The 26,132-nt window shown below is 42.4% G+C and overlaps 1 protein-coding gene across 2 annotated transcripts in view; it reads left to right on the top strand.

The window, feature by feature from the left end:
- Nucleotides 1-22,393, top strand: part of dnm3b (dynamin 3b) — a 28,062-nt gene extending 5,669 nt beyond the window's left edge. The window contains exons 1-21 of one of the 2 annotated variants that reach the window (XM_056391720.1): nucleotides 707-1,037; nucleotides 1,511-1,856; nucleotides 3,770-3,843; nucleotides 4,059-4,208; nucleotides 6,232-6,435; nucleotides 7,960-8,058; nucleotides 8,304-8,464; nucleotides 8,826-8,968; nucleotides 9,140-9,275; nucleotides 10,030-10,097; nucleotides 10,736-10,874; nucleotides 11,037-11,123; nucleotides 11,550-11,620; nucleotides 11,803-11,857; nucleotides 13,467-13,580; nucleotides 17,420-17,529; nucleotides 18,414-18,528; nucleotides 18,843-19,007; nucleotides 19,193-19,428; nucleotides 19,568-19,741; nucleotides 20,630-22,393. In XM_056391720.1, coding sequence (XP_056247695.1) covers nucleotides 1,696-1,856; nucleotides 3,770-3,843; nucleotides 4,059-4,208; nucleotides 6,232-6,435; nucleotides 7,960-8,058; nucleotides 8,304-8,464; nucleotides 8,826-8,968; nucleotides 9,140-9,275; nucleotides 10,030-10,097; nucleotides 10,736-10,874; nucleotides 11,037-11,123; nucleotides 11,550-11,620; nucleotides 11,803-11,857; nucleotides 13,467-13,580; nucleotides 17,420-17,529; nucleotides 18,414-18,528; nucleotides 18,843-19,007; nucleotides 19,193-19,428; nucleotides 19,568-19,741; nucleotides 20,630-20,672 — 2,505 coding nt within the window. In that variant the 5' untranslated portion in view covers nucleotides 707-1,037; nucleotides 1,511-1,695 and the 3' untranslated portion in view covers nucleotides 20,673-22,393. Of the gene's footprint in view, nucleotides 1-706; nucleotides 1,038-1,510; nucleotides 1,857-3,769; nucleotides 3,844-4,058; nucleotides 4,209-6,231; nucleotides 6,436-7,959; nucleotides 8,059-8,303; nucleotides 8,465-8,825; nucleotides 8,969-9,139; nucleotides 9,276-10,029; nucleotides 10,098-10,735; nucleotides 10,875-11,036; nucleotides 11,124-11,549; nucleotides 11,621-11,802; nucleotides 11,858-13,466; nucleotides 13,581-17,419; nucleotides 17,530-18,413; nucleotides 18,529-18,842; nucleotides 19,008-19,192; nucleotides 19,429-19,567; nucleotides 19,742-20,629 lie in introns of those variants that run through there. The other variant, XM_056391721.1, reaches the window with a different exon arrangement.
- Nucleotides 22,394-26,132: the final 3,739 nt, after the last annotated feature.

The following is a 26,132-nucleotide window of genomic DNA, read 5'->3' on the forward strand; positions in this document are numbered from 1 at the left end:
GGCAGGGGGAGGGGGGTGGGGGGCACGGAGCTTTGCCTGTTATGTCCTTGATGTATAGTGTGTCGGATTTCTGTTCAACCTCTCAGCGAAGGGCCCAGAGGAGCAAATTAGATCTCTCCTCATAGATCATTTCAGGATAGCAGATATCAGCCAGTGGAGGAGAGACACTTGTTATTATCTGGCACATATGTTGTCCTGAGAGAGGATAAGACAGAATGACAGCGTCCTGTCCGCATGACCGCTTCCACCAGCCTCGGCCTGCAGTGACAATCTGGGACCAAGCATCGCACTTTTGAGTCCAGTCAACGCAAACCCTCCCAGGCTTTATGTTTCCAAACGTGGGCCGATAATGTGAGTGTCACAAAGGATGCAGCTCAACGCAGCAATTTCTTTTGATATGCACAAAGCAAAGTGACATAACATGATGCCTACGTGGAGCTATAGACTGCCATATATGAAATGGAAGTGAATGAAATTTACGACAGCTGGTTTCTGCTCCTACTGCAGGGATCTGAAGGAGCGCATCCACCTCCTCTGTTGCAGCGATGCGCAGCCGTGCCGCATGACTCACAACGGCAGAAATGGCACGGATGTAAACAGGGGGCGGGCTCAGGTAGGCCTAACCTGTACCTGCTCAGCCAATGGGACGCCGCGTTTCTCTGACTCGTCTCCGATCCCGCGGATCTCATTGGTCCCGCGGCGCGTCAATACGTCGAAGGAGCGAGGCGCAGCTTCGCAATTACACCGCGGAAAGGAGAAGAGGGGGGAAAAATGATTAATCTGTCAAAGGCGAATTTGTGTTCGAGATGAGACCGCTCTGACATTCAGCCGACCGTAACGAAGCTAGCAGGCGAACACAATTAAATACGCAAGGGCGGTTTGGGATCGAGCCGGTGCACCGCCGTAGCAGGTGATGCTTGTATAACCGTCCGGGGTCTTGCCACTTGTCTTTGCTGCCTGATCTGCGCGTCGTTTCAGCACTGGACAGCGACCGGGACCATCGGACACTGAAAACACCGAGGGAATCCTGAGGCGGGGTAGGCTGGCACCGACACCATAACACAATCTGGGATTATCACAGCGCTGTATTCTCAGTGGACACTGTTTCTATCGTATATCGACGTGTGTCTGTTTGAGGTGAATGGTGCTTTGTTTTTGCATTTAATAAGGGTAATTCGTGTTTGGTTTGGGGAGCCCTGGGCGCACGGGTTTGTTCGATGTGACGAGGCTTCACGGAGCCTATGGAGCTCCACACACCAAATGCCCTTGAAACTATAGGCTTCGTGCGGCTCGACTTGTGTGTGTGTGTGTGTGTGTGTGTGTGTGTGTGTGGTCGTGTGTGAGTGAGAGAGGGAGAGAGAGAGAGAGGGGTTATGGTGGTGGTGGTAAGCAACTGCGCAATTGTCTGTCCCTGTCTGTTCATATCTCGCTTTCCTGCACCTCTCCCACCCCCCACCCCCCCCCTCTCTGTTGCTCTCTCGGCCCCTCTCTCTCTCCTCTGCTTCCACAGTCGGTCCGACCCTCGCTTGGCTCGGGGCAATGCGCGGCTAGATGACTTCACTACATCAACAAGCACCGCGGTATCCTGGACTAATATAGCAGCGGCACAACTCCCCTCCCCTCCCCATCTCCTCTCTCTATCTCTCTCTCTCTCTCTCCATTCGCTGATCCCGAGTCCCTCAGTCTAAAGGCACCATGGGAAACCGTGGCATGGAGGATCTGATCCCGCTGGTCAACAAGCTGCAGGATGCCTTCAGCTCCATCGGCCAGGCCTGCAACCTGGACCTGCCGCAGATCGCAGTGGTCGGCGGCCAGAGCGCAGGAAAGAGCTCCGTGCTGGAGAACTTTGTAGGCAGGTAAAATTGACCACCAGAAATAGGATAATCCCTTCTCCTGTTAACCTTGAGCGTGACATAAGAGGCCTATGGAGCCAATCTCTCCGTGAAGAGTTCAAACCATCTCTCCCCAGCATTAAGTCACTGCTGTTGCACCTTGTGATGAGCAGAGACCTTCAGTTGTATTTTGTGCAGTGTGTATTTTTAAACACACAACACTGTCTGGTGGCTACTGACAGAGGAGGGCAGCGGTATTTGGGTTAAGGCTGCACTGTGGGGATTTCAGTCCAATCAGCACCGATTGCAGTCAGGCTCCTTCACAGTCCTAGAAATATCCCAGCATCGTTTCAAAGGCATCCATATGTGCTGTTATAAAAAATAAAAAAAATGTGTTGTATAATATACAGACTGCACAGACGCATGTCTGCATGTAACCATTTTAAACCACATCATCCTACTGTACATGCAGCAGTGTTAGCTCCCACTCCTGAAAACACACATGAATGTTGAATAAATAAATCATGAGCAGCTGCATTTGAATCTGTTTTTTTTTTTTCAAGATAAGGATTAAGCCTTTTCCAAATGTGAAGTTTTTAAATTGATCAGAAGAAGCTTATTCAGGTTCCACAATGACTACCCAAGTGCTACTGTATGTTCTGCTCTCGTCTGCTGCAAAAACTTTATTTTTATGCTTGATAATATGATACTTGAGTTTCTTCATGTTATTTTACAGCCCTGCATTTTAAAGACTTGACCTTTTTAAATGAGGGCTTTCAAATGAGGGCTAATTATAATGGCCTTGAGTTTTCTTAGAAAAAGGAAAAGTCCTAATCACTTTGGAAGTATTCAGACTGATTCATTTGTTTTGCTGCATAGTTTCTGTCAAATGATATGACAAGTTAAACGGCTGTGTACATTGCTGTGTGTGGTTCCAGAGGGATCTTTCTTACTGAGAAAGTAAAACCGATGATGTCATCGAGGTTATCTTGAGTTTGGCTTTAGATTTCAAATTTGTGTCAAAGTGGTTGGAGTTTGAAAGATAAGGAAGTTTAACATTGAAGGTCTTGAAAAGATGCTAGTAAGTTGCATTATGGGGATTGTAGGATCCACAGTTTTTGGAGATTAGCCCACTGTAAAGACTTGTGGAAGTGCAATACTAAATCAAATATACAATTGTACGCCGTTGGCCAGACTGTCTTCTGACATACACGTGCACAGTTCCAGATGGATGCATAGAATTTGTCCTCTTCCGTCCCTCATTGAGAGTCATGATGCTGAGTAATGGTCCATCTGTCCAGCGCAGGCTCTGCAGCGCAATGAATGTACAAATAGCAAGCTTGTCTTTTTTGAAGTCAACCCAATTGAGGGAGTTTCCGAGGGTCGATATGTGTTGATAAGGTTTCCTAAAACTGACCTGTAGCATAGGAGGTAGTGGTGATGGTTGTGCAGGTTGCGAGTGCATGCGCAAACGCACATTAGTGGACACACATTGACACGCACACACACTGAGTCTGTGTGTGGAACGCTCTAGGAAATGGTGAAGTCATCGTTTTAAATGAGAGCGCTCCCTGTCAACGAGGCATTTTTGACCTGTTGTTTATCGGGTCACATTGTCCTGTACTGATGGAGCACTCGGTCGCAGTAGCGGCAGCGGCTGAAAGCTACAGCTGCTGTGTTTTAAAATGACCTATTCTTCTCAAAGTGTGCTGAACTGGCTTGCAGCATTTTAGATAAATTACAATGAAAGCTCTACAGTGGCTGACATGCCATCATATAGAGTGTAATTATAAGAAATTTCCCCTTCAAGAGTTCATTCAAGCCTTAAGATGTCATGATATCATTACGCCACCTATAGCCTGGTCTATACTCTTTGATAAATGTTTACATTGGCTGTGGTTTGATATAATGAGATTTGATTGGCGGTCTTTCCTCAGGGACTTTCTACCCCGTGGATCTGGTATTGTCACCCGCAGGCCCCTGGTTCTGCAGCTTATCAGCGCCACTGCAGGTGGGCGCACACACATTTACACGCCCACACATACTAGCATGCACACATTCACACACATATACACACAAATTCAGCCTCCCCCCTCATTCCTCTTTGAATGGTACTGTTTTTTTTTTTCCTTGGCTGTTTTCCCTATCACACTGCCATTATTTTCCTCATGCAGCACAGTCACCGCTAATCTCCGTTATATATATTCTACATTTTCATCCCCTCAGAATGGGCTGAATTCCTTCACTGCAAAGGGAAAAAGTTCACAGACTTCGATGAGGTTCGCCAGGAGATCGAGGCGGAGACGGACCGTGTCACAGGGGCCAACAAAGGCATTTCTCCCGTACCCATCAACCTGCGGGTTTACTCCCCTCACGGTGCGAAAGCAGTAACTCAGCTTCCTTCCTTTCACTGCCAAGTAACACCATGCAATAACACTTCTGAATCAAAGTAGACTGTGACAAGCAATGAGTCAGCATACTCTTGCTCTCTGCATGAATGTCTGGAAGAAAATCTTTGTAAAAACGGGGTCATTTGATGCAAAGAATATGGTTTTGTTAGCAAAATGATTATATATGAATGAATTACTATATTTTTGAGGATTTAAAAGAAAACAGCTAAACAGACACTTTAAAGGCTTTGTGTTAACATGGCTTAACATAATCTTTGTTCAAATATGCTCTACTGACTTCTATTTTTTGTGTTATAAAAGTGAATGTTGTCCTTTCTAGTCAGAACCTTGAAATTAAGTGAATGTTAAATAGAAAAATTTCTACCACCTGTGATCCCCTGCCAGTTGTTCCATTCAGAATACCATTGATTATTTGAATTGTTTGAAATTAGCTAAAAGCTATTAGCTTTAAATTTAAGAAAAAAAAACTTTCTGGTTTAAAACTCATAGCATGAACAGTAAACATCCAAAATCATTGCAATTACATATTGAAATGTTGAGATATGTTTGACTGCTTAATTGACAATTAATAACAAGGCCTAAAATGCTTTAATAAAAAACATTTTCACCTTTAATTAGTATTCAAATGAAAGTTGATCCCCCATTGCCATTGGAGTAAGCTGTATTTTCCGCATCAGGTTTAGGTTCTAGGTCCTATTGATGAAACACTCACAAAGCAGATGCTATGGCACAGGCTACATACTGTATGCACAATTAAGAATTTGTACTCTAGTTTCCTCGTGATTCCCAAAACATTTGCAGCAGTCTCTGGGGCCAGTTGCACCAGCTGTTGTAGCTAAGTGAACATTAACATTAAAATAAATTTCATGACACAAACAGTTTTTTTTATGGAGGTTAGTTGTTGCCAAATATTTACAGCCACAAACTTCCAGGTGTACCTGTTACGTAGCCTAGCTAATGGAACCAAGTGAACAAAACTAGCTTGCTAATACAGTATATAGTTACTTAACCTGTTTAAAGGAGTTACTTGTACGCTTTGCTATTGCTACAAAGCCAACATTAGCATTAACAGCTGTACACTTATTAGTCTAGAAGAATTGTTGTGAGGTCAAAAATAAACTTAACTTCTCTCAACTCGCCAAGAGCTGTCTCTACGGGTGGAAAGCAACCAGTGATATCTCTGGTCTCTATCATGTCTTTTCATCCACTGAAGTTAGCATGCTAACCAGCTAGCTCATGTTCTGATAGTGTAGCCTCCAATCTGCCTGAATCTGAAGACGAAGCACTGCTCAAGCTATTATCCCAATAACTTTATCTTAAGTGACCAAATATATCCTAGATAAGTATTATCTGATATTTCCATATCATAACTACCACTAACTCTGAAACATAACTCAAACATAAATCAAAGTTATATTTATATTGTCAGTATTGCATGCATTATAGCTAGTTTGTGTCCTACAATTGCTGTTTTTGAAAGTTTATTTACTGCTCTTTATGTCACAGTGACTTCCTGTTAACATTTTATCATTGCTTTTGACTTAAGAGCAACTATTTTACACAATAACATTACTAAAGTCTACACTAACTAAGATATTCTTCATGTTTTAATAATGCTGCACCTTAATAGAAAATGACTAGTCTGAAACTAGCTAGTACGCTAGTTACTAATAATTTAGGAAGGGCTTCACACACCAACTTAGTAATGGACACATAGCTGGTCCAACCCAATCCTGGTTCCATGATCAGATTATTCAAGTTTAAAGATTAGCTAGTATTTGGATATTTATATGTATATTTTTTTCTATAACTACAGTTTTCATCGTCAGGCTGAGAAATATGGCCAATAGTTTATAGTGTTTCTATTTTTTTCCGGCTGTGTTATGTTGTGTAATGTGTTGTCTACACCTCTTTGACTAGCAATAGGTCACAGACATGTCATGCAGGTACGGCCAGTTCTTATATTGTATATTTCTCTGATTGTGCAGTGCTGAACCTGACTCTCATCGATCTACCGGGGATCACCAAGGTGCCAGTCGGAGACCAGCCTGCAGACATCGAGCAGCAGATCAGGGAGATGATCATGCAGTTCATCACCAGAGAGAGCTGCTTGATCCTCGCCGTCACTCCAGCCAACACTGACCTGGCCAACTCTGATGCCCTGAAACTGTCAAAAGACGTTGATCCACAGGGTAAGGAATGGGTGTGGGTGTAAGGAAGGGATATTGGGAGTAATTGGCCCTGTAGGAGGGATATAGAAAGAAGAATATAAGGAAATAAATCAAGAGAAGGGTTGCCTTGTGGTTATTAGGGCGTCTTCAACATGACACATAGTCTCTATCAGCTGCAGGGATGATGCTCAGCGTCTGACCTTGTGTGCTGACCTCTGAATGTGGAAGCAGAATTTCCCCACAGGGATCGATCAAGTGTCATATTATTATTAGATACAAGGGGCTGAGAGAAGGGGGAAATTGAGGATGAGGACGGCATGAATCAAAAGATAAAGTAGGAAAGGAAAGATAGGAAGAAGAAAAGAGACACGGAGGGTGAGGTTAGGGAAAACGAGACTCTGGAAGAGGGATGATGAGAGAGGGTTAGGGAGGAGAGAGGAATCAACTTAATTTAATGGCCAAGAGTTTGAGCTTCAGACAGGAGAGGAGGACACAGGAGAGAAGAGGAGGATGAAATAGCTAGGAAGAGGAAGAGGAGGAGGAGGAGGACTTGGACAAAGTAACCTTGTAGGAGGGATGAATTATATCAAGGAGAGTGAGGTGGAGGAATATAGGAGGGAGCAGAGAGAGAAAGGATGCCAACGGCCAAAGCTGCTTGGAAAGGATGAAGTGGTAGAAATGGAAATGACTTGGAGTAAAGAAGAAGAAAGATTTAGGGTAAAATAGAAGGAATTAAAAAAAAAAAAAGAAGAAGAGCTGGATGCAAAGCTGGATTAGACACGCAGGAACCCCAAAATTCCCAGGCTTGGAGTGTGGTAATTGGATTAAATGCAAATAAATTTATGTTGAATCAAATTACAGCAAATCAACACACAGTAAAAATGGGTCATATGACCCTTTGTCACGGTCATACTGAATGTCATATTCCAGTTTAGGAGTAGGCCTACTGGTCGGTTTCTGGGTCTGTAGTAAAACTGTAATGAAGCTGGTCTGCTATGTGTCATCAATGGCTACCTAAAGGCAACGGAAATGAGATGAAAAAAAGAAAGATCAGAGAATGGATGGAGAAATGTTAAAGTTTCAGGGTCTGGGTTTGTTTAGTTGTATTAGTATAAGGAAGAGTATTGTCATATGCTGCAGATGTGGCTACATGGTGTTTTCCCCTAAATGCTCAATGTGAGAGTACAACCCAATTTTGCACCACACAGTATTCAGGGCTGCAATAACTGTTTTCATCAAATATATAATTTGAAAAATGTGTGTCACAGTTTCCTAGAGCCCAAGATGACATGTTCAAATTGCTCATTTGGGCTGATCATAGGTCCAAAACCCAGACATGTTCAATTTACAATCATATGAGAGAAAGAAAATTAGATAATACTCACATGTAAGAAGCTTGTACCAGTAAATGTTTGAGGTTTTCTGCTTAAAAAGGTCAGCGAAATGATTCATCGACTGTTACAACACCTTCACACTTCCAAAAAGCATTTTCTAAATTCCCACTACACCCTTCCTCATTCTTTGACTTTTTCACCACTTTTCTAGGACTGAGGACAATTGGAGTGATCACCAAACTGGATTTGATGGATGAGGGCACAGATGCCCGAGATGTACTGGAGAACAAGCTGCTGCCGCTGCGGAGAGGTGTGTGTGTGTTTGTGTGTGTGTGTGTGTGTGTGTGTGTGTGTGTATGTGTGTGTTACATAGTGACAAAGTGCCAGATTATCTTTGGCTCTTGTAGTTTGTCTTTCTTTTCCAACACTTCACTCTTGATTTCTCTCTAAATCCCCTCTTGTTTTACCCTCTTTCCCCTCCACTCTTAGTTTTTCCTGCGTATCGTTCTCATTCATTATTTCTCTCAATGTGTGTCCTTGTTTACTGATTCCCAGGTTACATTGGAGTGGTGAATCGCAGCCAGAAGGACATTGATGGGAAGAAAGACATCAAGGCAGCTTTGGAGGCCGAGAGGAAGTTCTTCTTTTCCCACGCATCTTACAGGCACATGGCTGAAAAAATGGGTACCCCACGTTTGCAGAGAGTACTCAACGAGGTGACCACTGATTTATTCCCAGTGCTTTCCCACTGTGCATTTTACATAATTAATAAGAGAGCGGCCTACTTTTTTTTTTCACTCCCATTGTAACGCACATCAGTGTGGGTGATACAAGACTGTCAGTAGGTGTAAAACGCACTCGCTCTTTCTAGTTCAGCTCCTAATAATTTATAATTTCACTCCACGTTTTATCTGCATTGCTATCGTATGAATGACGCGTCCTCTGAGATTACAGTGAAATTTACACTCTTGACTATTAAACTGGCTGTATAGCAAAAATGCCAGTAACATAATCTACTTATTGACAGCCCTGTGCGATGATAACATGTTTAATTTTGCTGGCTTTGTGTCTCCATAGCAACTGACCAACCACATCCGGGACACCCTGCCAGCTTTCCGTAGCAAGCTGCAGTCCCAGCTGTTGGCTCTGGACAAGGAGGCCGAGGAATACCGGGGATACCGACCTGATGACCCGTCTCGTAAAACCAAGCAGCTGTTACAGTCAGTACCCAATTTTTCTCACAGCAAAAGCGTTTACATTAGATTTAGTTCACATGAAATACGAATGTCTTTCTTTCTCCCCTCATTCCGTCGCTTATCAGCTTATATTTTAAGATGTTGGAAGGAATTTGCTGGTTTTATGTCATTGTTTTCATTGTTGTTGTGTTTCAGGATGGTGCAGCAGTTCTCTGTGGATTTTGAGAAGAGGATTGAGGGCTCAGGAGACCAGGTGGACACAGTGGAGCTGTCTGGTGGAGCGAAAATCAACCGCATCTTCCACGAGCGTTTCCCATTTGAACTGGTCAAGGTGATATATTCCACATAAAAGAAGGTGGCACTGCACGAAAACAAGTGAAAAAAAATCTTGGGTGCAATTATTTGACCAGTTTCAAGTACACACATGGTTTTTTTTGTAAATCTGGCCATAGCCATAGATTTCTTCCCCTAGACACTCCCTCAGAAAAAATAAAATTCACTATTTGGATTTTTTTTCTATGTTTAATTTATTCAGCTGTTTCCCAAGATGAAGATTTATTTACTTAAAGTAGTCGAACAGACCCATTCTGTACTGCAATTCCTTAACCTCCTCCCAGGTTGTTAAAACAGCTCGTCTGACAAGACAGACGTCAAAATGGAGACTCATTTCTAAAAAAGAAAAATCCTGACACAGAGGAAACTGAACAGGTTAAAGATATGTTGAAAAATATTGTTTTTGGCTGAATACAAGAATAACTGACTTTCTAAGACACTTTTTTCCGCCTATTTCCTCCTTTGTTTTCTTTGTTCTTTGTCCTGATTCCTCTCATCTCCTCAAACATATAATGCTGTATGGTTTTCTCTCTATTGTGATTTTCTTTTGAATGATCCCTGAATAGCTTCAGTTTTATCAATGTCTGTTCGAACTCATAGCACAAACACAGCTTTTCATACAATAGTCTCACTCTTCATCTCGTAATTCTTCTTTTTGTCTTCGTCGTGCTTTCTCTCACACTGTCTCTCATCTTTTACATACTTTCTTTTCCGTATCCACCAGTGAAAATCCTCCTCTCTGTTCCCCTCAGATGGAGTGCGATGAGAAAGAGATGCGTCGTGAGATCAGTTATGCCATCAAGAACATCCATGGTATCAGGTAGGAATTTGTCTACCAGACTAAAATAAGGGAGTTTCTTATTCCCATCAGCCCTTGTGGTGTCCCGCAGACACATTCCCGACTGGTTGAGCATTTTTCAACAGTTTTTCCTTCACACACACACAAAGTCCACCAAATATTTAACTTATTAGTGATCACCACACTTTACTTTCCGCCTGTTAGCATTAAACAGATATAAATGCAGATCTACACGTATGATAACCATCATACAGAAAAACAAAATAAAAACGGCCAACAGCCTAAGAATACATGCTTTGGTCTGGATGGGAATTCCAGAGGGAAGTCCAGTCCAACTTCGCTGTGTGTTTCTATATTGATTCAGCAGTGGTTCGCCACCACGACCAGGGAAATTGCCACCCAAGTGAGAGAGAGGCTGACATTTAAAGAAACACCACATTTAAGCCTCATTTCCTTCCAAAAACAATAGCTGGTCCAATATGTGTTATCATCTATAAATGTGTTGGTAATGACACCTTTATTGTTGCAACCACATGTACAGTCTGTGGTTACAACATGTAGAAGAAAAACACAGGAAGACTAGCTTCAACAACAAAGTGCATGTCAACACTTTTCATCACTGTTGCACCTTTTATCTTTTTTCTCCTGGTGGGCTTCAGGACTGGGCTTTTCACCCCCGACATGGCGTTTGAGGCCATTGTGAAGAAGCAGGTCATAAAGCTGAAACAGCCCTGTGTGAAGTGTGTGGACATGGTCATCCAGGAACTGATCAACACTGTGCGCCAGTGCTCTGACAAGGTGAATGTGATCATGTGATTTATGGGAAAGTGGAAGGTTGAAGGGAAGGAGGATGGATGAGTTCACTGTTAAAAGATGTTGTTTACGATTTGTTTTTTATTATTGGTAATTTTTACGCTCATTTGTTCAGAATGAGTGATAAACTGTGTGACATGTTTTCAGCTGGAATGCTTTCCGATGCTGCGTGAGGAAACTGAGAGAATCGTGACTTCTCATATCCGAGACAGAGAGAGTCGGGCCAAAGACCAGGTGACACTCGTTACTTTGTAATTATGGTCATGTACATTTAAGGAGACGTTTGTGACACATATACTCACATACACTCACCAAGCCAACTCCAGTAGGAGCAACTAGCAGATGGAAGCAGGGTAAAGTAGATAGCGTGGCTCTGCCCAAATATAATAAAATTCACCTACCAGCTCATCTAAAGGACACCAATTAACATTTTATACCTTGTTTGTTTAAAGCAAAAAAAAACCAACATGGTTTAGCTAGTTTTTTACCTGCCTCTTTAAGCTAATAAACTAACCAGCTGCTGACTCATGAGAGTGGTATCAGTCTTCTCATCTCACTCTCAGCAACAAAGCAAAGAAGTGTTTTTCCCAAAATGTCAAACTAACCCTTTAAGAATGAGTTACGCTCATATCATAATAAATACCTTGTGTGTGGTTTCAGGTTCTGCTGCTGATTGATATCCAGCTCTCTTACATCAACACTAACCATGAGGACTTCATTGGCTTTGCTAAGTACAGACACATCTATTAAATTATTTATTACTAAACATGTCAGGCTAGTGAAAAGAAATGTTTGGAAGATTTCCTTAGACCGTTGTGATGTTTTTCCTCTTCCTCCTTTCTCTATGTTCACCTTGTTCTCCTCATCATCCTTTCTTTCCTACCGTCTCTGTTTTGTTGTTTCTCCACCGCAGTGCGCAGCAGAGGAGCAGTCAGACTAATAAGAGCCAGAGTTCAGCAGGAAATCAGGTGAGCGTTTGTCATGTCTTGTGTGTCACACACAAATAGCAGAGTGCAAGGTCAAGGGAGTTCTGCACACCCACACAGCGACAGGACGGCTACTGCAGAGAGAATACAAAGAGAGAGATGCTGAGATGAAAGAGAGCTGAGATACTCTCTTTCATTTGAATTAATATTTTACATTGCACAAATTTTATGTTGTATACATTTTTTGCCTTATGTTCTGTTTTAGATTTTACTATTATTAATTTCAATTTTAGTCATGCATGCTGTATTATGTTTAGTGGGGCACCAGTTGCGTACAGTGGTTTGCTTGCTTCTTTGGTTTTATGATTTTATCTCAGTAAAAGAATCACTTTGGGTTCTATTACTTTATGCCACCATCATCACTGGTGTTGTTGTTGAGACATTTCCCTTTGTTTGAACCCCTCCTGTGTCATCAAGGTGCCACTTTGCATTTCATCCCCATCCCTTAGTGAGAATCTCAGCTGCCCTCTTATGGGTGTCTGTTGGTGAGTATTGCTCATTGTGGGTTATGGTTTGCAATGTCATTTGTGCCTGCAGTAACACTTCTGCCCATTGTGTGGTGCTCTCCAGCACCGCTGCAAAAAAGAAGCTGTCATTTTCTCGCTTTCCACTCTTGACAGGTCAAGGATGGCAAATTGGCTGTGTAGGCTACTGCTGGGCAGAGACATTTTCTTTAAGACAAGCTGCACTAGAAAAGTTACCATTTTTTTAGTGCCGCAGGGTGTCTAAAACCCCCACATTCCTTCCTGTTGCAGGCCTCCTCTCCTCCCGCATCAGGCCTGATTGTAAGACTTTACTGTCTAACCATTTATTCTCTAACACCCCCTCCACCCACCAAGGCCTGCAGACTACAAGGGGTTGCCAACTAGACAAACAGAAATGAAAAATTTACTTGGTTTGGCAGCTAAAATATCTTTTTATCTCTAACATTAAAAGAGTTAGAAGAATGCATTCTTTTAATATCCTGTCATGGATCCAGCCACAAAAAACAGCTCTCTCATTTGTGCCTATGACAGAAAGGCTATGTAATGATTTGGGTAACCTCCTTAGTGAGTCTTAGGCGGTGCAAGACTGACAGTAATCTAACCGAATAATCACTTGGCACTGTGCCCACAGGCCTGTTTATGTAGGTCTTGTAGGGTTAATACACCTAACACGGCAGACACACACAGGCTGTATTGTGTGCTTGAAGCACTTAACTCAGTGGTCACTTAACAAGCTAACACGGGTCTCTGCTTGTTGCATTGTGAACACAGTTCCTTGAATGCACTGACACAGTCACACACTAGGCTCTGAATGAGTCACGAAGACACAATGACACACCTAACCTGACCGTCACACACATTTCATTCCAATTCATTGCATTGATGATTTGCACAGATTATTTTGGGCTAGTGTTAGCCACAATGTGTTTTACAGATTTGTTGTTTGAGAGGCGGGTGAGTCGTTTTTTAAATCAGAATCTTTACAGTTAAAGACCTCCTGTCATCCTTTTGTTTTCTTTTATTCTGGGGTGTATAATTTTTATTTTTATCTTTTTCTTTTTGGCATCACAGCTATTTCTGACTTTCTGACTTTCCCCTACCCTCAGGTCATCCGCAAAGGCTGGCTGACCATCAACAACATCAGCATCATGAAGGGAGGAGCTAAGGAGTACTGGTTTGTTCTGACTGCTGAGAGCCTCTCCTGGTTCAAAGATGATGAGGTAAGTTTAAAGTAGCTAAGATCAATACATTGTATGTGAACAGTGGACCAGTGATTCTGTGTGAAGTGAAAGAGGTTGCTCGTAGTTAGAAACCCACAGATGATTCACTCGAGTCTGCAGGTCCCTGTTTTAGCATCTTTCAGTGTGTTGTTAGAGACTTTAGCAGAGCCACATATTTCCCTCTGGGTCTGTGATCTTGTTCTCTTTTCCTTTTTTGCTTTTTCAAGTAGTTTAATTAATGTTTAGAGACGTTAACTACCAACTTAATACATACCAGTGGTGGATAAATGACACAGATCTCTTTGAATTTGAGAATTGTATAATTTTTATTTCCGTTAACACTGATAATATAAAATACAGACCGACAACAGCATGCTGGTTTTGTAGGAAAGCACACCATTTGCTCCCACTTCTCTGCAGTGATGCAGCATTTGGTCCATCCTGCTGGCTCTTTTTGGCGGGCTGATGTCTGTCTGCCTGTCTGTGCCTGCTGTACAGGTTGGAGGATATTCTGCACAGCAAGTGTAGATAGGCAGACACACTGCAGCTCCTTCGGCCAGTCGGTGTTGTTGCTGCTTTGCTGTTTGTTTATCGAACCTGGTTTAGTCACTTGTCAGGGAACAAACTTCCAAGAGAGATACACAGAAATTATAATTTTTTTATAACAAAGACAAATCGATCGAGAGAATAGCGTTCCCTCCAGCCTTGATTATCAAATAGATTGTTAAATGTGGCTGCACTTCAGGTCAGCCAAACCCAGGGCCGGTTCATTGTACATGAGCTTAAAGTCTGTGCTGAATAGTGCATCGTCACCATAATAGAGCAGATTACTGATAAATTACGTATGTGAAGAGATTGGCCATGGTTCTGTCATTCACTCGTTCTTTCCATTCATCTTTCCTTTTGTCCTGGAGTTTCCCTTCTTTTCTCTCTTTCTTCTCTCCCCACCTCTTTCCACTGGGAGTTTAAACATTCGCTTCTTCTTAGCAAATTTGGAACAGTCCCAGTCCCGACCAAATGTTCACTCACCCAAAATATATGAAAGCACACTCAGCCCTCAGACAGCACATGGGCCGCACAGCACTGGGTCTACAGATTGTCATTTGATACGCTAGTGTGGCAATGTAGGAAATTATAGACTCCGCTGGCTTCGCCTTGTATATTTCTGTTCTACACTCTGTGAACTTTCTATAGTCACATATGTGTGCGTGTGCACGCGCGCGGATGCACATACACACATTTGCACACCCTCCTCCCTCTCTTGGTGTGGTTGGCAGTAACTGTGGAACTGCTCGCATTCTTGGCAGGAAAATCACAAGTTTTTAATCCAAACATCGGCCTTCAATGTTTCAGCAGAGAGAAACCCCTCTATTAAATATCAATATACCCACCCTCCACCCACTACTCTCTTTCCAATCTTCAACTTCATATCCAGATATCACTTCATGACACTAAGTCACTGTTTGACCTGTAATGCATTGAAGAAGTTGCATTTCCACTCTGTGTCTCGTACTTTTCACCTCAAACCAACAACACAAGAATTGAACTAAATAAAACCATCACTCATTAAACTGACTAGTCAAATGTATAACATCATATATTTACATATATTCTTTGTTTCCTGAGGGTTTTGCTGATGTATTTCTTGCACCATCTTCAAAACACTTTTCCTACCAGCTTTTTGCAGTTATTTGACACCACAGCAATCTAGTACACATCAGTATCCTTTGCCTTAAGGCTTCCAAGTCCTTCTTGGCCACCCACTGAAATAACTTCACTGGAGGTGTCTGACTGTATTTTCAAACTCCACTTGATTGATTGGCCCTTCGTTCTTTTGGCCTGTGTTTGATGCTTTGCAGCCACAGTCGCTCCTCCCCCTTCCAGTGGACCACATCTTCATCAGAGCACCAGGCTAGCAGCCTGCACACTTACTCATTCATGCTATAAATTATGTGAGCTCGCTATTTTGTGAGTTTTGGCTTTAAACCGTCAAACCATTCTGCCTCAAAATTCAGATTTTTACACCTTGGTTTTCACAGCAATTTCTCAAAATCTGCAGTTAGTGTTGAAAACTTGTGATATATGTTTATTCCAAAAAGGAGTGAAAAGGAAGTGGTGAGTGTTAGAATGCACAAAATACAGATGAATACAGATCAAATACAGATTATAAATAGATTAAAAATAGCATAGGGTGAGGAGGAAGCAACAGATGCAAAAAAACACACATCTCCGAGACCTGAAATGCCAACAGAGAGACAGAGAGAGCGACACAGAAAGACAGACTGACAGAGGAGGGTCCGTGCCCAGTCTAACCAATGTGCAGACTACTGTACACCAGTATGACAATGAACAGGTAGTCTGAACACTGGGTGGACGGAGCCGGAGTTAAGAGTCAGGCCTTGTGTGCTGCTGTATTCTGCCATTCCAGATGCTTGCGGCTGTCGTCTGTGCCCTCCCTTCGCCCCTCTCCATTTTGGCAGCAAGGATCCTGTCTTATCGAAAACCCCTCGAAATTGCGAATCGCCTCATCCACCTTTGCCGCGTTCCCAGCTTTTTGGTGTGCGTCTCGTGGCTTGTTTATTTGTTTTGGTAGATGTTTTGAGCTCTGGGTCCCCTCGCGGTCCGTTTTGGTCACGCCGGCCATGAAGAGTATCCAGCCTTGACGTGGCATATTCGCTCAGACGACTGGGACAGACTGGCTGCACGTTCAGGGAGGGGATATTACAAAAAAGAGGGAAAGAGAGAGACGGAGGGGGGGAGTGAGTGAGTGAGGAAGGGAGAGGAAGAGAGAGGAAGAGGGAGGGGACCTGTGTGACCATATATGGGCTGTAGTGACCCCTTGGGGAATACAACACTGAAGGGTCTGCAGAGTTTCCCTGTCTTGTCTTCTTCTTCTCTCCTCATCTCCTTTAATTCTTACCTGCAACCATCTACCAGCGCTTTCCAGACCGTCAGACCAGATGTGGGCTTTCTTCTGCAAATCTTTTGCAAATCCACCTCAGTGTTTCTTCTTCGCAGTCTCTCCTCCTCCTTCACCCGCCGTCTCTTTAACTTCTCCCTCCTTCCCTGGTTCTCTGTGTGCTGCTAAGCACTACCAGATGTTGAGTTTTAACGCCAGGCTGTCATTTAATCTCTCTCTCTCGCTCTCTCTCCCCCCGTCTTCAAAAAAATCAGGCAGGAAGTGGGCCCCTCTGGAATGGAAAGAAAAAATATTGAAAAAATATAGAGGGGGAGGGATAAAAGAAAAAAGACAGAGAGAGTTAAGAAAGATGGAGGCTAGGATGGAGTGTAAAAATGAAGAGCAGACTTTCTTGAACTAAAGCATCCATCACAGGCCGTCTTTGAATCTGTCAGAGCCTTTACCTAAGACCATCAACGTTGTGTTTGAGCCGTGCATTATCGAGACCTCCGGTGCTTTCATTTATCTGCATTTTCCCCGTCTTTACAACAGGCAGCGAGTTTCCTCGGCCTGTAGCTTCCAGCTCTCCGCGGCAAAACGCACCGTGAAGAACGACTGTGTCTTGACCCACACTGTAATGACTTCCACATGTGCTCTCCTTCTCCCTTTTTCTTTCTCTGTTTCTGCTCTCCCCCCCTCCACCCACTCACCCCCCTCCCCCACCTCCCACTCTCATTTCTCCCCCATTCCTCCTCCCTCCTGTCACCCCCCTACTCTTTCTGCTTACCCCCTTTCTCCCGCTTTAAAATCCTGATTTCACCTTTCTCTTACCGATATCACACACTGACGTTGTTTCCACGATAAATCAGAAAACAACAAACAGAGAGAATTGTATAATTCATAGCTCATCATCCGCTCCTTCTGTTTTCCTCATTCGCAGGAGAAGGAGAAGAAATACATGCTCCCCCTGGACAACCTGAAGGTCCGCGATGTGGAGAAGAGTTTCATGTCCAGCAAACACATATTTTGCATTTTCAATACGGAGTCAAGGTCAGCTGCAAGGCCCTGAGATTTCTCCTTTTCATTAACATTTGTAAATAGTTGAATTTGAAACTCTTGTGGCTGCAAATAAAACAAAACCTCTGATAGCAGTGGAGTTAGAGAGTCCAAGGCCTGTGTGCTTGTGCAGTGGCTGAAATGTGTTTCGGATTATGTGTTATGTACAGTATGTATGCGTGCATGTGCTATGCATGAGTGTCGGCCAGAACAAACTGGAAGCATTTCCAACAGATCTACAGCTCAGTTTGTGAAGTTTGTTAGTTTTTATACGCGTAAAATATCATTTTAGAATACCATACATTTTACAGTGAATTACTGCATGAAATTATTAAGCAATCAGAGTCACTTTAAGGTCTTGCTGTTGCAATAATGGGCTGATGATAATAATAACGGGAAAACAAAGGGCTAATTACCCTGACAGGACTGTAACCTATCCATAACACGATAAAGCTGTGTAAAATGTTTAGTGTCAAGCCTGAACTTTCAGTAATTGGTGCAGGATGCCTTGTAAAAAGTTTTATGGTAACTCAGTTTCTTCATCCCATTAACAAACTCTTGGCTCGAAACCTAAAAAAGGGTTAAATAACAAAATATCTCACATGGAAGGAGGCACATAACCTAATAGACTGTCAATACTTCCAGATGTCAGTTTATCTCTTGTTGAACGCTTTTTTTTTTTTAACAATGGGGAGTATTGTGTAGTTTCTGTTAAATCATCATTCTTTCATAGATCGAACAGATAGACGTTGTAATGTTTATTTGTTTAAATATGTGCCTCTTCTCTAGTCTTCTGTTTATATCGTCACATTTTTGTATAGGTCAGTTTCTTTACTGGCCTCCACTCATATGTGCTCTCCCGTGTCCGTGGTGTTTAGGAATGTGTACAAGGACAATCGCACCCTGGAGCTGGCCTGTGACTCTCAGGATGATGTGGACAGCTGGAAATCTTCTCTCCTGCGTGCTGGAGTCTATCCTGAGAAGACCACCACGGTCAGCAGGCTCATTCACTCTCCTTTCAAATTCTTCCTTCAGTGCCTCATTTGCAGCTCCCTTGCTGGATCCTAACATCATTTCTTATTTAGCTGTTCCTTTTAAAACTCGGACCTGTAGAAGGCAACATTTTAACTTCATCACTCGTGAGCTTTAAACGTGTCGGAAATTTCCACATATTTTACGGGGCAAACATGAAAAATAAATTTTCCTCTTGTTTTCTAAAACATTTAAAGCAGCCTGTATTCAAATGTAATTTCCATACACATCAAACAATAAAACTGGAATGGTATTTCTCCTTTCTCCCTCTACAGGTCGAGAGTGAGACCACCACCACGTCAGATAACTTCTCCATGGACCCTCAACTGGAGCGTAAAGTGGAAACTATTCGTAACCTGGTCGACTCCTACATGGCTATCGTCAACAAGTGCATCCGGGACCTCATGCCCAAGACCATCATGCATCTCATGATCAACAATGTAAGAAAAGATGACTTAAATATTAATTTCCATGGGCCGTGACAACAGCTTTGCTTTGGCTGTTACTGTATTCAAGTAAAGATACTACAGCTCTATTAATGATATTAATAATGATACATGTGAGAAAAATTACTCTTCATTTTCACAATGATTCATCACCCTGCACTTCCTCTCTATACCACCAGGTGAAGGACTTCATCAATGCAGAGCTACTGGCCCAGCTGTACTCTGCAGGAGACCAAAATGCCCTGATGGATGAGTCCCAGGAGCAGGCCCAGAGGAGGGATGAGGTGCTGAGGACCCACCAGGCCCTGAAGGAGGCCCTCGCCATCATTGGTGATATCTCCACCTCCACCATCACTGTTCCAATGCCTCCGCCTGTCGACACATCCTGGGTGGGAGGATCCAGTGGTGGTCGCAGGTAAAAGTGAAATTCAAATGATTATACACATGCAATAAAAACAAATGCTGGTGTTACAGTGTCAAAAAGACTTTCTATTTTTATCTGTGTGCTTTCTTCCCTAAACATTATTCTGCACTTTATCCTCTCTCCTGCCCAGGTCTCCTCCACCCAGTCCCACTGCCCCTAGGAGGATGTCTTCAGGCCAGCGCCCGGCTCCCCGAGGGGCCCCGCCACCACCAAATCGCCCAGGACCCCTGGGGCCCTTCAATAACACTGCTGACAGCCCTCAGGCTCCCAGCCGCCCAAACAGGGCCCCTCCCAGCATCCCCAGGTAAATGCCCTCACACATTACCCACAGAGAAGACACAAAGCATGCTTCTTTTGTTTAAAGTGCTAGTTCTCGTTGGGATTGATAAAATGCTCTATGCTTTATTTTTGTGGCATCATATATCATAGAGCTCGAGCATCAGCGAGCTCATTGATATCTAATACCAGAACAGATTAGCCTGTAAATTGTTTTGTATTTTAATATCATCCTAAACTGATCCACCGCAACATGACCGCGGATAAGATGGAGCAAAATGGATGGATGTAAATTGATCGATGAGTACAAAGTACAAAGCTAGTTATTTGGAGAAGGAAGTTGTTCGGCTTCTGTATTGTTGCTGACAGTCAAATGAAAAGACACACACCACTCTCATGTCATTAAGCTAAAAGAAACCACAGCTGGGAGACAGTTAGCTTGGGGGAAACAGCTAGCCCGGCTCATTCCATACGAAACAAAATCTGCCCAGCAGCTCCTCCAAAGCTAATTTATCAACATGTTATATTTTGTTATAATCCACTTAAACAGACCCTTGACAAAGCCAGGCTAGCTGCAAGAAAATGAATAGGTGTGTTTGCCAAAATGTCAAGCTATTCCTCTACAGTTCTCAGGTTTGATGCTTATTTCGGCCGCTGGGTGGGAGAAATCGAGGGAGTTTGTACCGTTTGTGCTTGAGGAAGATGTTACACACAAACTGATGTGAAAATAGTTGATTCAAGCAAGAGGAAAATAAATGTATTTTTCTTTCTGTATCTTATTTATAATATAAACACAGCATCTATTAAACTTGTGTAAATACTGAAGATTAATCCTCTTCTCCTCTCTTCTCTTCTCTCCTTCTCTTCCTGCTCTCTGAAACTTTCCTTATGTCACTTTATTTATTCTCTCCCTTAGCCGGCGGCCCCCTCCATCTCCTACACGACAAGCCCCACCATAATCATCCAAAGGGGGGTTCCTCATGCCCTTATCTTCCTCCCTCATCCACCTCATCCCTCCTCTCTTAGCCATGGCTCTGCTGTCCTGGTCTCTCCTTAGTGCAGATACTGAAGTCTTTGACCCCTCTGACCCTCAATTTCCTGCCAGGTGACGACGTCCATATATCTATGTACAGTATGGTACTTGTCTTGTGGTGTATGTGTATGTGCGCTTGTTGCTCGCCTGTGGTCCAGGTTTGCTTAGCGGATCCACTACCCGGTATCAGTCCCTGGGACCCCCACCTCCTCAGACAAACCCCTCACCAAGTCAGCCACCACCCCCACTTGCTGCTTCTACATGAAAAAACGCTCAGCAGTCGTACTGCCCTACTCATTCCAAAATGCAGCATGGCACATGAGCTGCTTTTATTGCATGGGAGTGTGTGTATGTAGAGTGTGAGTGTGTGAGTGTGTATGTGTGTGTGTATGTGTATGGGGGAGGGACTAATTTGCCTATATGTAGGCTGAGTTTGATTTAGTATTGTATTAATTTATTGTATAATGCCCTCCTACAGTAAGTGTTAATTATCAGCTTAATGTTCTCTTAGGAACAGAAGTTGTATCTTAGTATGTGTGTGTATGTGCGTGTTCGCGTGCGAGTAAATTTGTGTATGTGTGTTAAGAGTGTGAGGACATGTGTGCATGTGCTGTCTGTCTGCACGTTTGTTGGCGTTTCAGTTGTGTTTGTTTTCATGGTCAAAGCTGTTAATGATGAATCATAAAACCCTCGGGGGTAAATTTAATGTTGGACTTTTGTGAGTTGTTCCTGTGTTGTAGTAGCAGCTGTACACACATAGCAAGGCTGAGGAGCACCTTCAGTATTCTCTATATGGAAACAGCCTCAATAATGCATTTAACCTTGTCATAGGTGTCCACCTGTGCTGTATCTATGGTCAACTTGTGACCCTTGCAGCCTTAAGCTCCGATCCAGACGCTGACTGCTGAGATGGAACTTGCAACTTGAAAAAAAAAGAAAAAGAAATACACATATATATATATATATATATATATATATATAAATATATACGTATATGTAAACAGTTGCGACTTAATGTGGCAAAACACAAGTTCCTCCACAAATGAACAAAGAACATCCTTTACATGTTTCCATTTAGCCTTTGTCTCAGGTTTGAAACATGCAACTCCGTGCACATCACAAACTACCACTCTTGCTCTTTTCTCAACTCTTCCTATCTCCTCTACTGTCTAAACCATTAAAGCCAGGCAGTCAGTCAGCATATGCATCAGAGCATAAGGTGGTATTGTCAATGTTCAAGTGCTTCTCTGTCAGTTTGTTATTGTGTATGTGGGCCCAAACTGTGTTCTGATGTATATAGGTAATGATAAGGACATACTGTACCTGTGGACTATAAAGACCTCATCAAGGATCCTAGCGCTTTAATCGTTCTCTATGTCTCTATTCACTAAATGCTCTCTTCTCTAATTTAGACTGCCTTACCGGCATGAATTACAATTCTGTATTGCCAAAGCTAAATGTAGAAGGAGAATCGGAAAGTGGAAAAAAAAAAAAAGATTCTGCTGAAGACCAACAATGAAATGGTTCCAGTTTTGGTGAGATGGCATTGTTTAGCAGAGGGCATAATGTTAAACTGGGGAATTGCATCGGTTGTTATTTTCTGTGTCTCTGTATCGCTCCTCAATAAACTTCTTCCTCATAATGTCATATTTTGTCAGTAGAGTCTTCATTGGTTAAGCCGCTGGGATCCAATATATATTTATGCAGACCTCTCACGGGAGCGCAGCGAAAATAATATACCACTCACAAATAATATGCTATGGCTTTTTTTTAATATACACAGAAACCTCTTGGTGGGTATATTTTCTGACAAGTCAATAACTACAGTAATTTTACGGCACATTATGTGATAACCTATTGTGCAAATATTACAGCAAAATGTAAGCGGTATTATCACTGTGCTCAACAGATAATTACTACAAGATCACAACAAACCAACTAATCGATATAAAATCCAAACCCTATGTCTTTTTGGCATTATTACCCTTTTACTCTGTAGAACAAAAAAACAGAAGAGCAGAGGTTCAACTCAAAGAAGATGAATGCATGACAATAAAAGAAATGTATAATAACTGAATTTCATCTTCAAACATTTCTTATTCTTATTTATAAATCTGCTGTCTTGACTGAGATCAAATCCAGTGAAATTGATGATGGATTTTTTTTCTTTGTATTGAATGCTGTGCAGACTGCATACTAAAGAAGACAAAGACCCCCCTTTCTTAAATACTGGGATTATTGATGAATCAAAGCACGTTATCGCTGCCAGCCACATGATGGCAGCAGAGGCACAGTTGAATTTGGTGGCTAATTCATTAATTTAACCACTTGGCATACTGACATTTTGACGTATAATTTTGAGCATGATCAGAGGAAGAGGTGTCAAGTGCAATGACTAAATTAAGGACAGGCGCCATGTTAGATGATGAACTGGTATATCTGTGTCCTAAATGTCCTGAGATGCAGTTTCCGTCCTTCAGAGCCTTGTGATCCGTCGTCCCTTGTCCTTACAAGTTGAGTTTCAAATCATCTTTTTGGCGCCTGTTTGTGTCACCTGATGTCTCATGATGATCTCATCCATTGTTCCCTCTCTTTTAGCTCCGTGTTTGGTCTCCACCAGCTCCTGAGGGAAATCTGTCTATTTAGCTGCTAAATGCAATTAAATTATCCATCCATTTATTCATTCATTCATCCTACCATCAGTTTCTTGCTGAATATCCTGAACAAAATAAATGGTTAAATGGCTCTTGGATCCATGTGTTTAATGTGCAGCCCTGGTGACATGAATGGTTTAATGAGGATGAAAATGATGTGAATCATATGCGGTGACCTTCACAGTCACCAGATCTCAACCCAGTTTAACAACCACTGAAGCTGTTTTGGCTCAACACCTTACTACTACACTCTATCTTGTTTTTCTTCTTTAATTTGTCAACTGTCTGGTTTATTATACATCACTGAGATGTTTTACTCATCAACATTCATTAGACTGCCACATTATTTACAGACCCAACTGTTCATCAGTCATTTTGATTGGGTTAAGCTGCACAACAACCCCTAAATCTTTTATGTTCCAACCATGTATAGAACCAACCCCTTCACCTCTCCCCACCACCTTTATAGAGAATGAATGGTAACCTGCACACAGCAAGTGTGTGTGTGTGTGTGTGTGTGTGTGTGTGTTTGTGTGGCTGTATACATATATAGCCCTTAATGTTCACCCAAAGTAACAGATTAAGAAACCTCACTCAAATTAATAAATTGATGAATAGCTACATACATAATTCGTAAGATTTTATAATAACTCAAGTGTTAATTGGAAAATCAATTTTTAATTAATTTCAAAGGTGTGTGTTTACGCTTGTGTTTATGTCATGTCAGCCCGACAGCCAGTCGGCACATGCTGAGAGCTCTGGCCCAGGCAGGGGGTGCAGCGTATGAACTCTTAAACACAAAAACCAAACACAACTGGGCAGAGAAGGTGAGATGACTGCCTCTAATCCATCACAGATTTCACGTTTCTGATATTAATTATCATGTGAAGTGGCAGGAATGAAACTGGGATCCATTTTTTGTGTCCTCACTAGTGCAATTATCCACATTTCATGTAAACGCATTTCACACATGCAGATTCATCCCAGGAGACGGAGACAAAGAGGCTCAAGACTTGACAAATTCCCCAAGAGGCTTCTTTCTAATCCGGATCAATCTCTAATGCAACGAGTCATAAAATGTGACAAATATCCTCGCGCTCATGATGAAATGACCACTTCACCGATCTGTTTTGACCACAGGTGTCATCTCAGGTGAAGCGTATTGCATCTCCTGGCAGCAGTTCAACCCAAACAGCTGCAAGCTCTGTTCAACGGGCCACACTTCACCCAGGCACACGGCGTATCTACGTGACTGCAAACTGAATTTTAGCTTAATTGTTTAGTCTCTCAAATATTAGAAACTAGTGAAAGATCCCCATTACAGTTTCACAGAGCTCAATTCCACATCTTCAGATTGTTTGTTTTATTTAGCCACTTGTCAAAAACATAACAACATTAAATGTTCAATAATATGCAACAAATCCATCATATTTAAAAAGGTATGAACCAGCAAATATTTCCTTGATGAATGATAGTTATTTCACACAGGCCACCCTCCTTGGAAACCTGAGTGGGCAGGACCACCAGCGATAATATCTGGCCAGTACGATTGTTTTGATAATCAGTTCTTTCTTTTTAATTTTACAGTATCGGACTGACAGTCCCACATTTAGCTATAATATCCAAACAGAGAATCTTTTGAGAGTGAATGACGGACACAAACAGTATCTGTATAAGTATCGGCTCCTCACACGCCCCCTCCTTTTTGCCCATTTTTGGATTAGCCGGGAGTTGGGCGGAGTAGGACGCTGCCAAGATGGAAACGGCAGAGCAGCTCACTCTGAGCTTCAAAACCGATCTTCAGAAACCTGTGGGTGACATCATGGAGGGTAGATCCATCTTTAAATACAGTCTATGAGGGTGACTGACAGAAACACTAGTCACATCACTGTCGTGCGCTGTTTGCAGCCATGCTTTATTTCAACTTATGAGCTTTTATTCTGAAAAGTTCAAGGACCAAGGGTTGTGTTGCTTGCTCTTACCTCTGAAATAGACTTCATACAATGTGTGATATGAAAAAAAAAAAGCTCCAGGTCAGTAAATCAGCCAAACGTATAGTATGAGGCCGCCCCAGTGATTCACCTGGTGGAGTGTGTACCATAAAGGCGTGATCCTAACCGCAGCGGCTCAGGTTCGAGTCCGACTTGTGGCCCTTTTCTTTCTCTCTCCCCAACTTTCCAGTAACTCTCTCACATCAGTTTTTCAACTGAAAAAAATAAAACTGTAAAGAGGTGAAACTAGTTAACCCTGCTGATACTGATGTTGGTTGATGGTGATTTCCATTAACATAAAGATGATGAGGTGATGATTATAATGTGTGTTGATGTGTGTGTTCAGTTTCTTCACAAGCTCACAGCAAGGAGCCTCATCAGGGATTATGAAGATGAAGACGGGAACCTGGATACCAATGAGGCCAAACATGAGGTGTGTGTGTGTGTGTGTGTGTTATTGAGTGTGGCCGAAAGCACCCATCCACTTCAGTCTGAGCTCCACTTGCTAGAAAGAGGAGTGTAAGTTCTTCATCATCGAGTTAAGCAAAGAGTTCTCCATTCTGTCTCAGTTCACCAGCTTCGTTACCATTGAAGAAAGGGTTTGTTCAATTTTCAGCCTTTTTCACATTTATACTGTTATTCGTAATCACTTCTGGTTGCTGCCCAAGACACCCACCTCACCTCCACCCCAATTAAAATTGTAATATGTCATTTCTTAACAAAACAAATAGTATTCTTTCC

The sequence above is a fragment of the Seriola aureovittata genome, chromosome 12 (genome assembly GCF_021018895.1).
Source record: "Seriola aureovittata isolate HTS-2021-v1 ecotype China chromosome 12, ASM2101889v1, whole genome shotgun sequence".
Taxonomy (NCBI): domain Eukaryota; kingdom Metazoa; phylum Chordata; class Actinopteri; order Carangiformes; family Carangidae; genus Seriola; species Seriola aureovittata.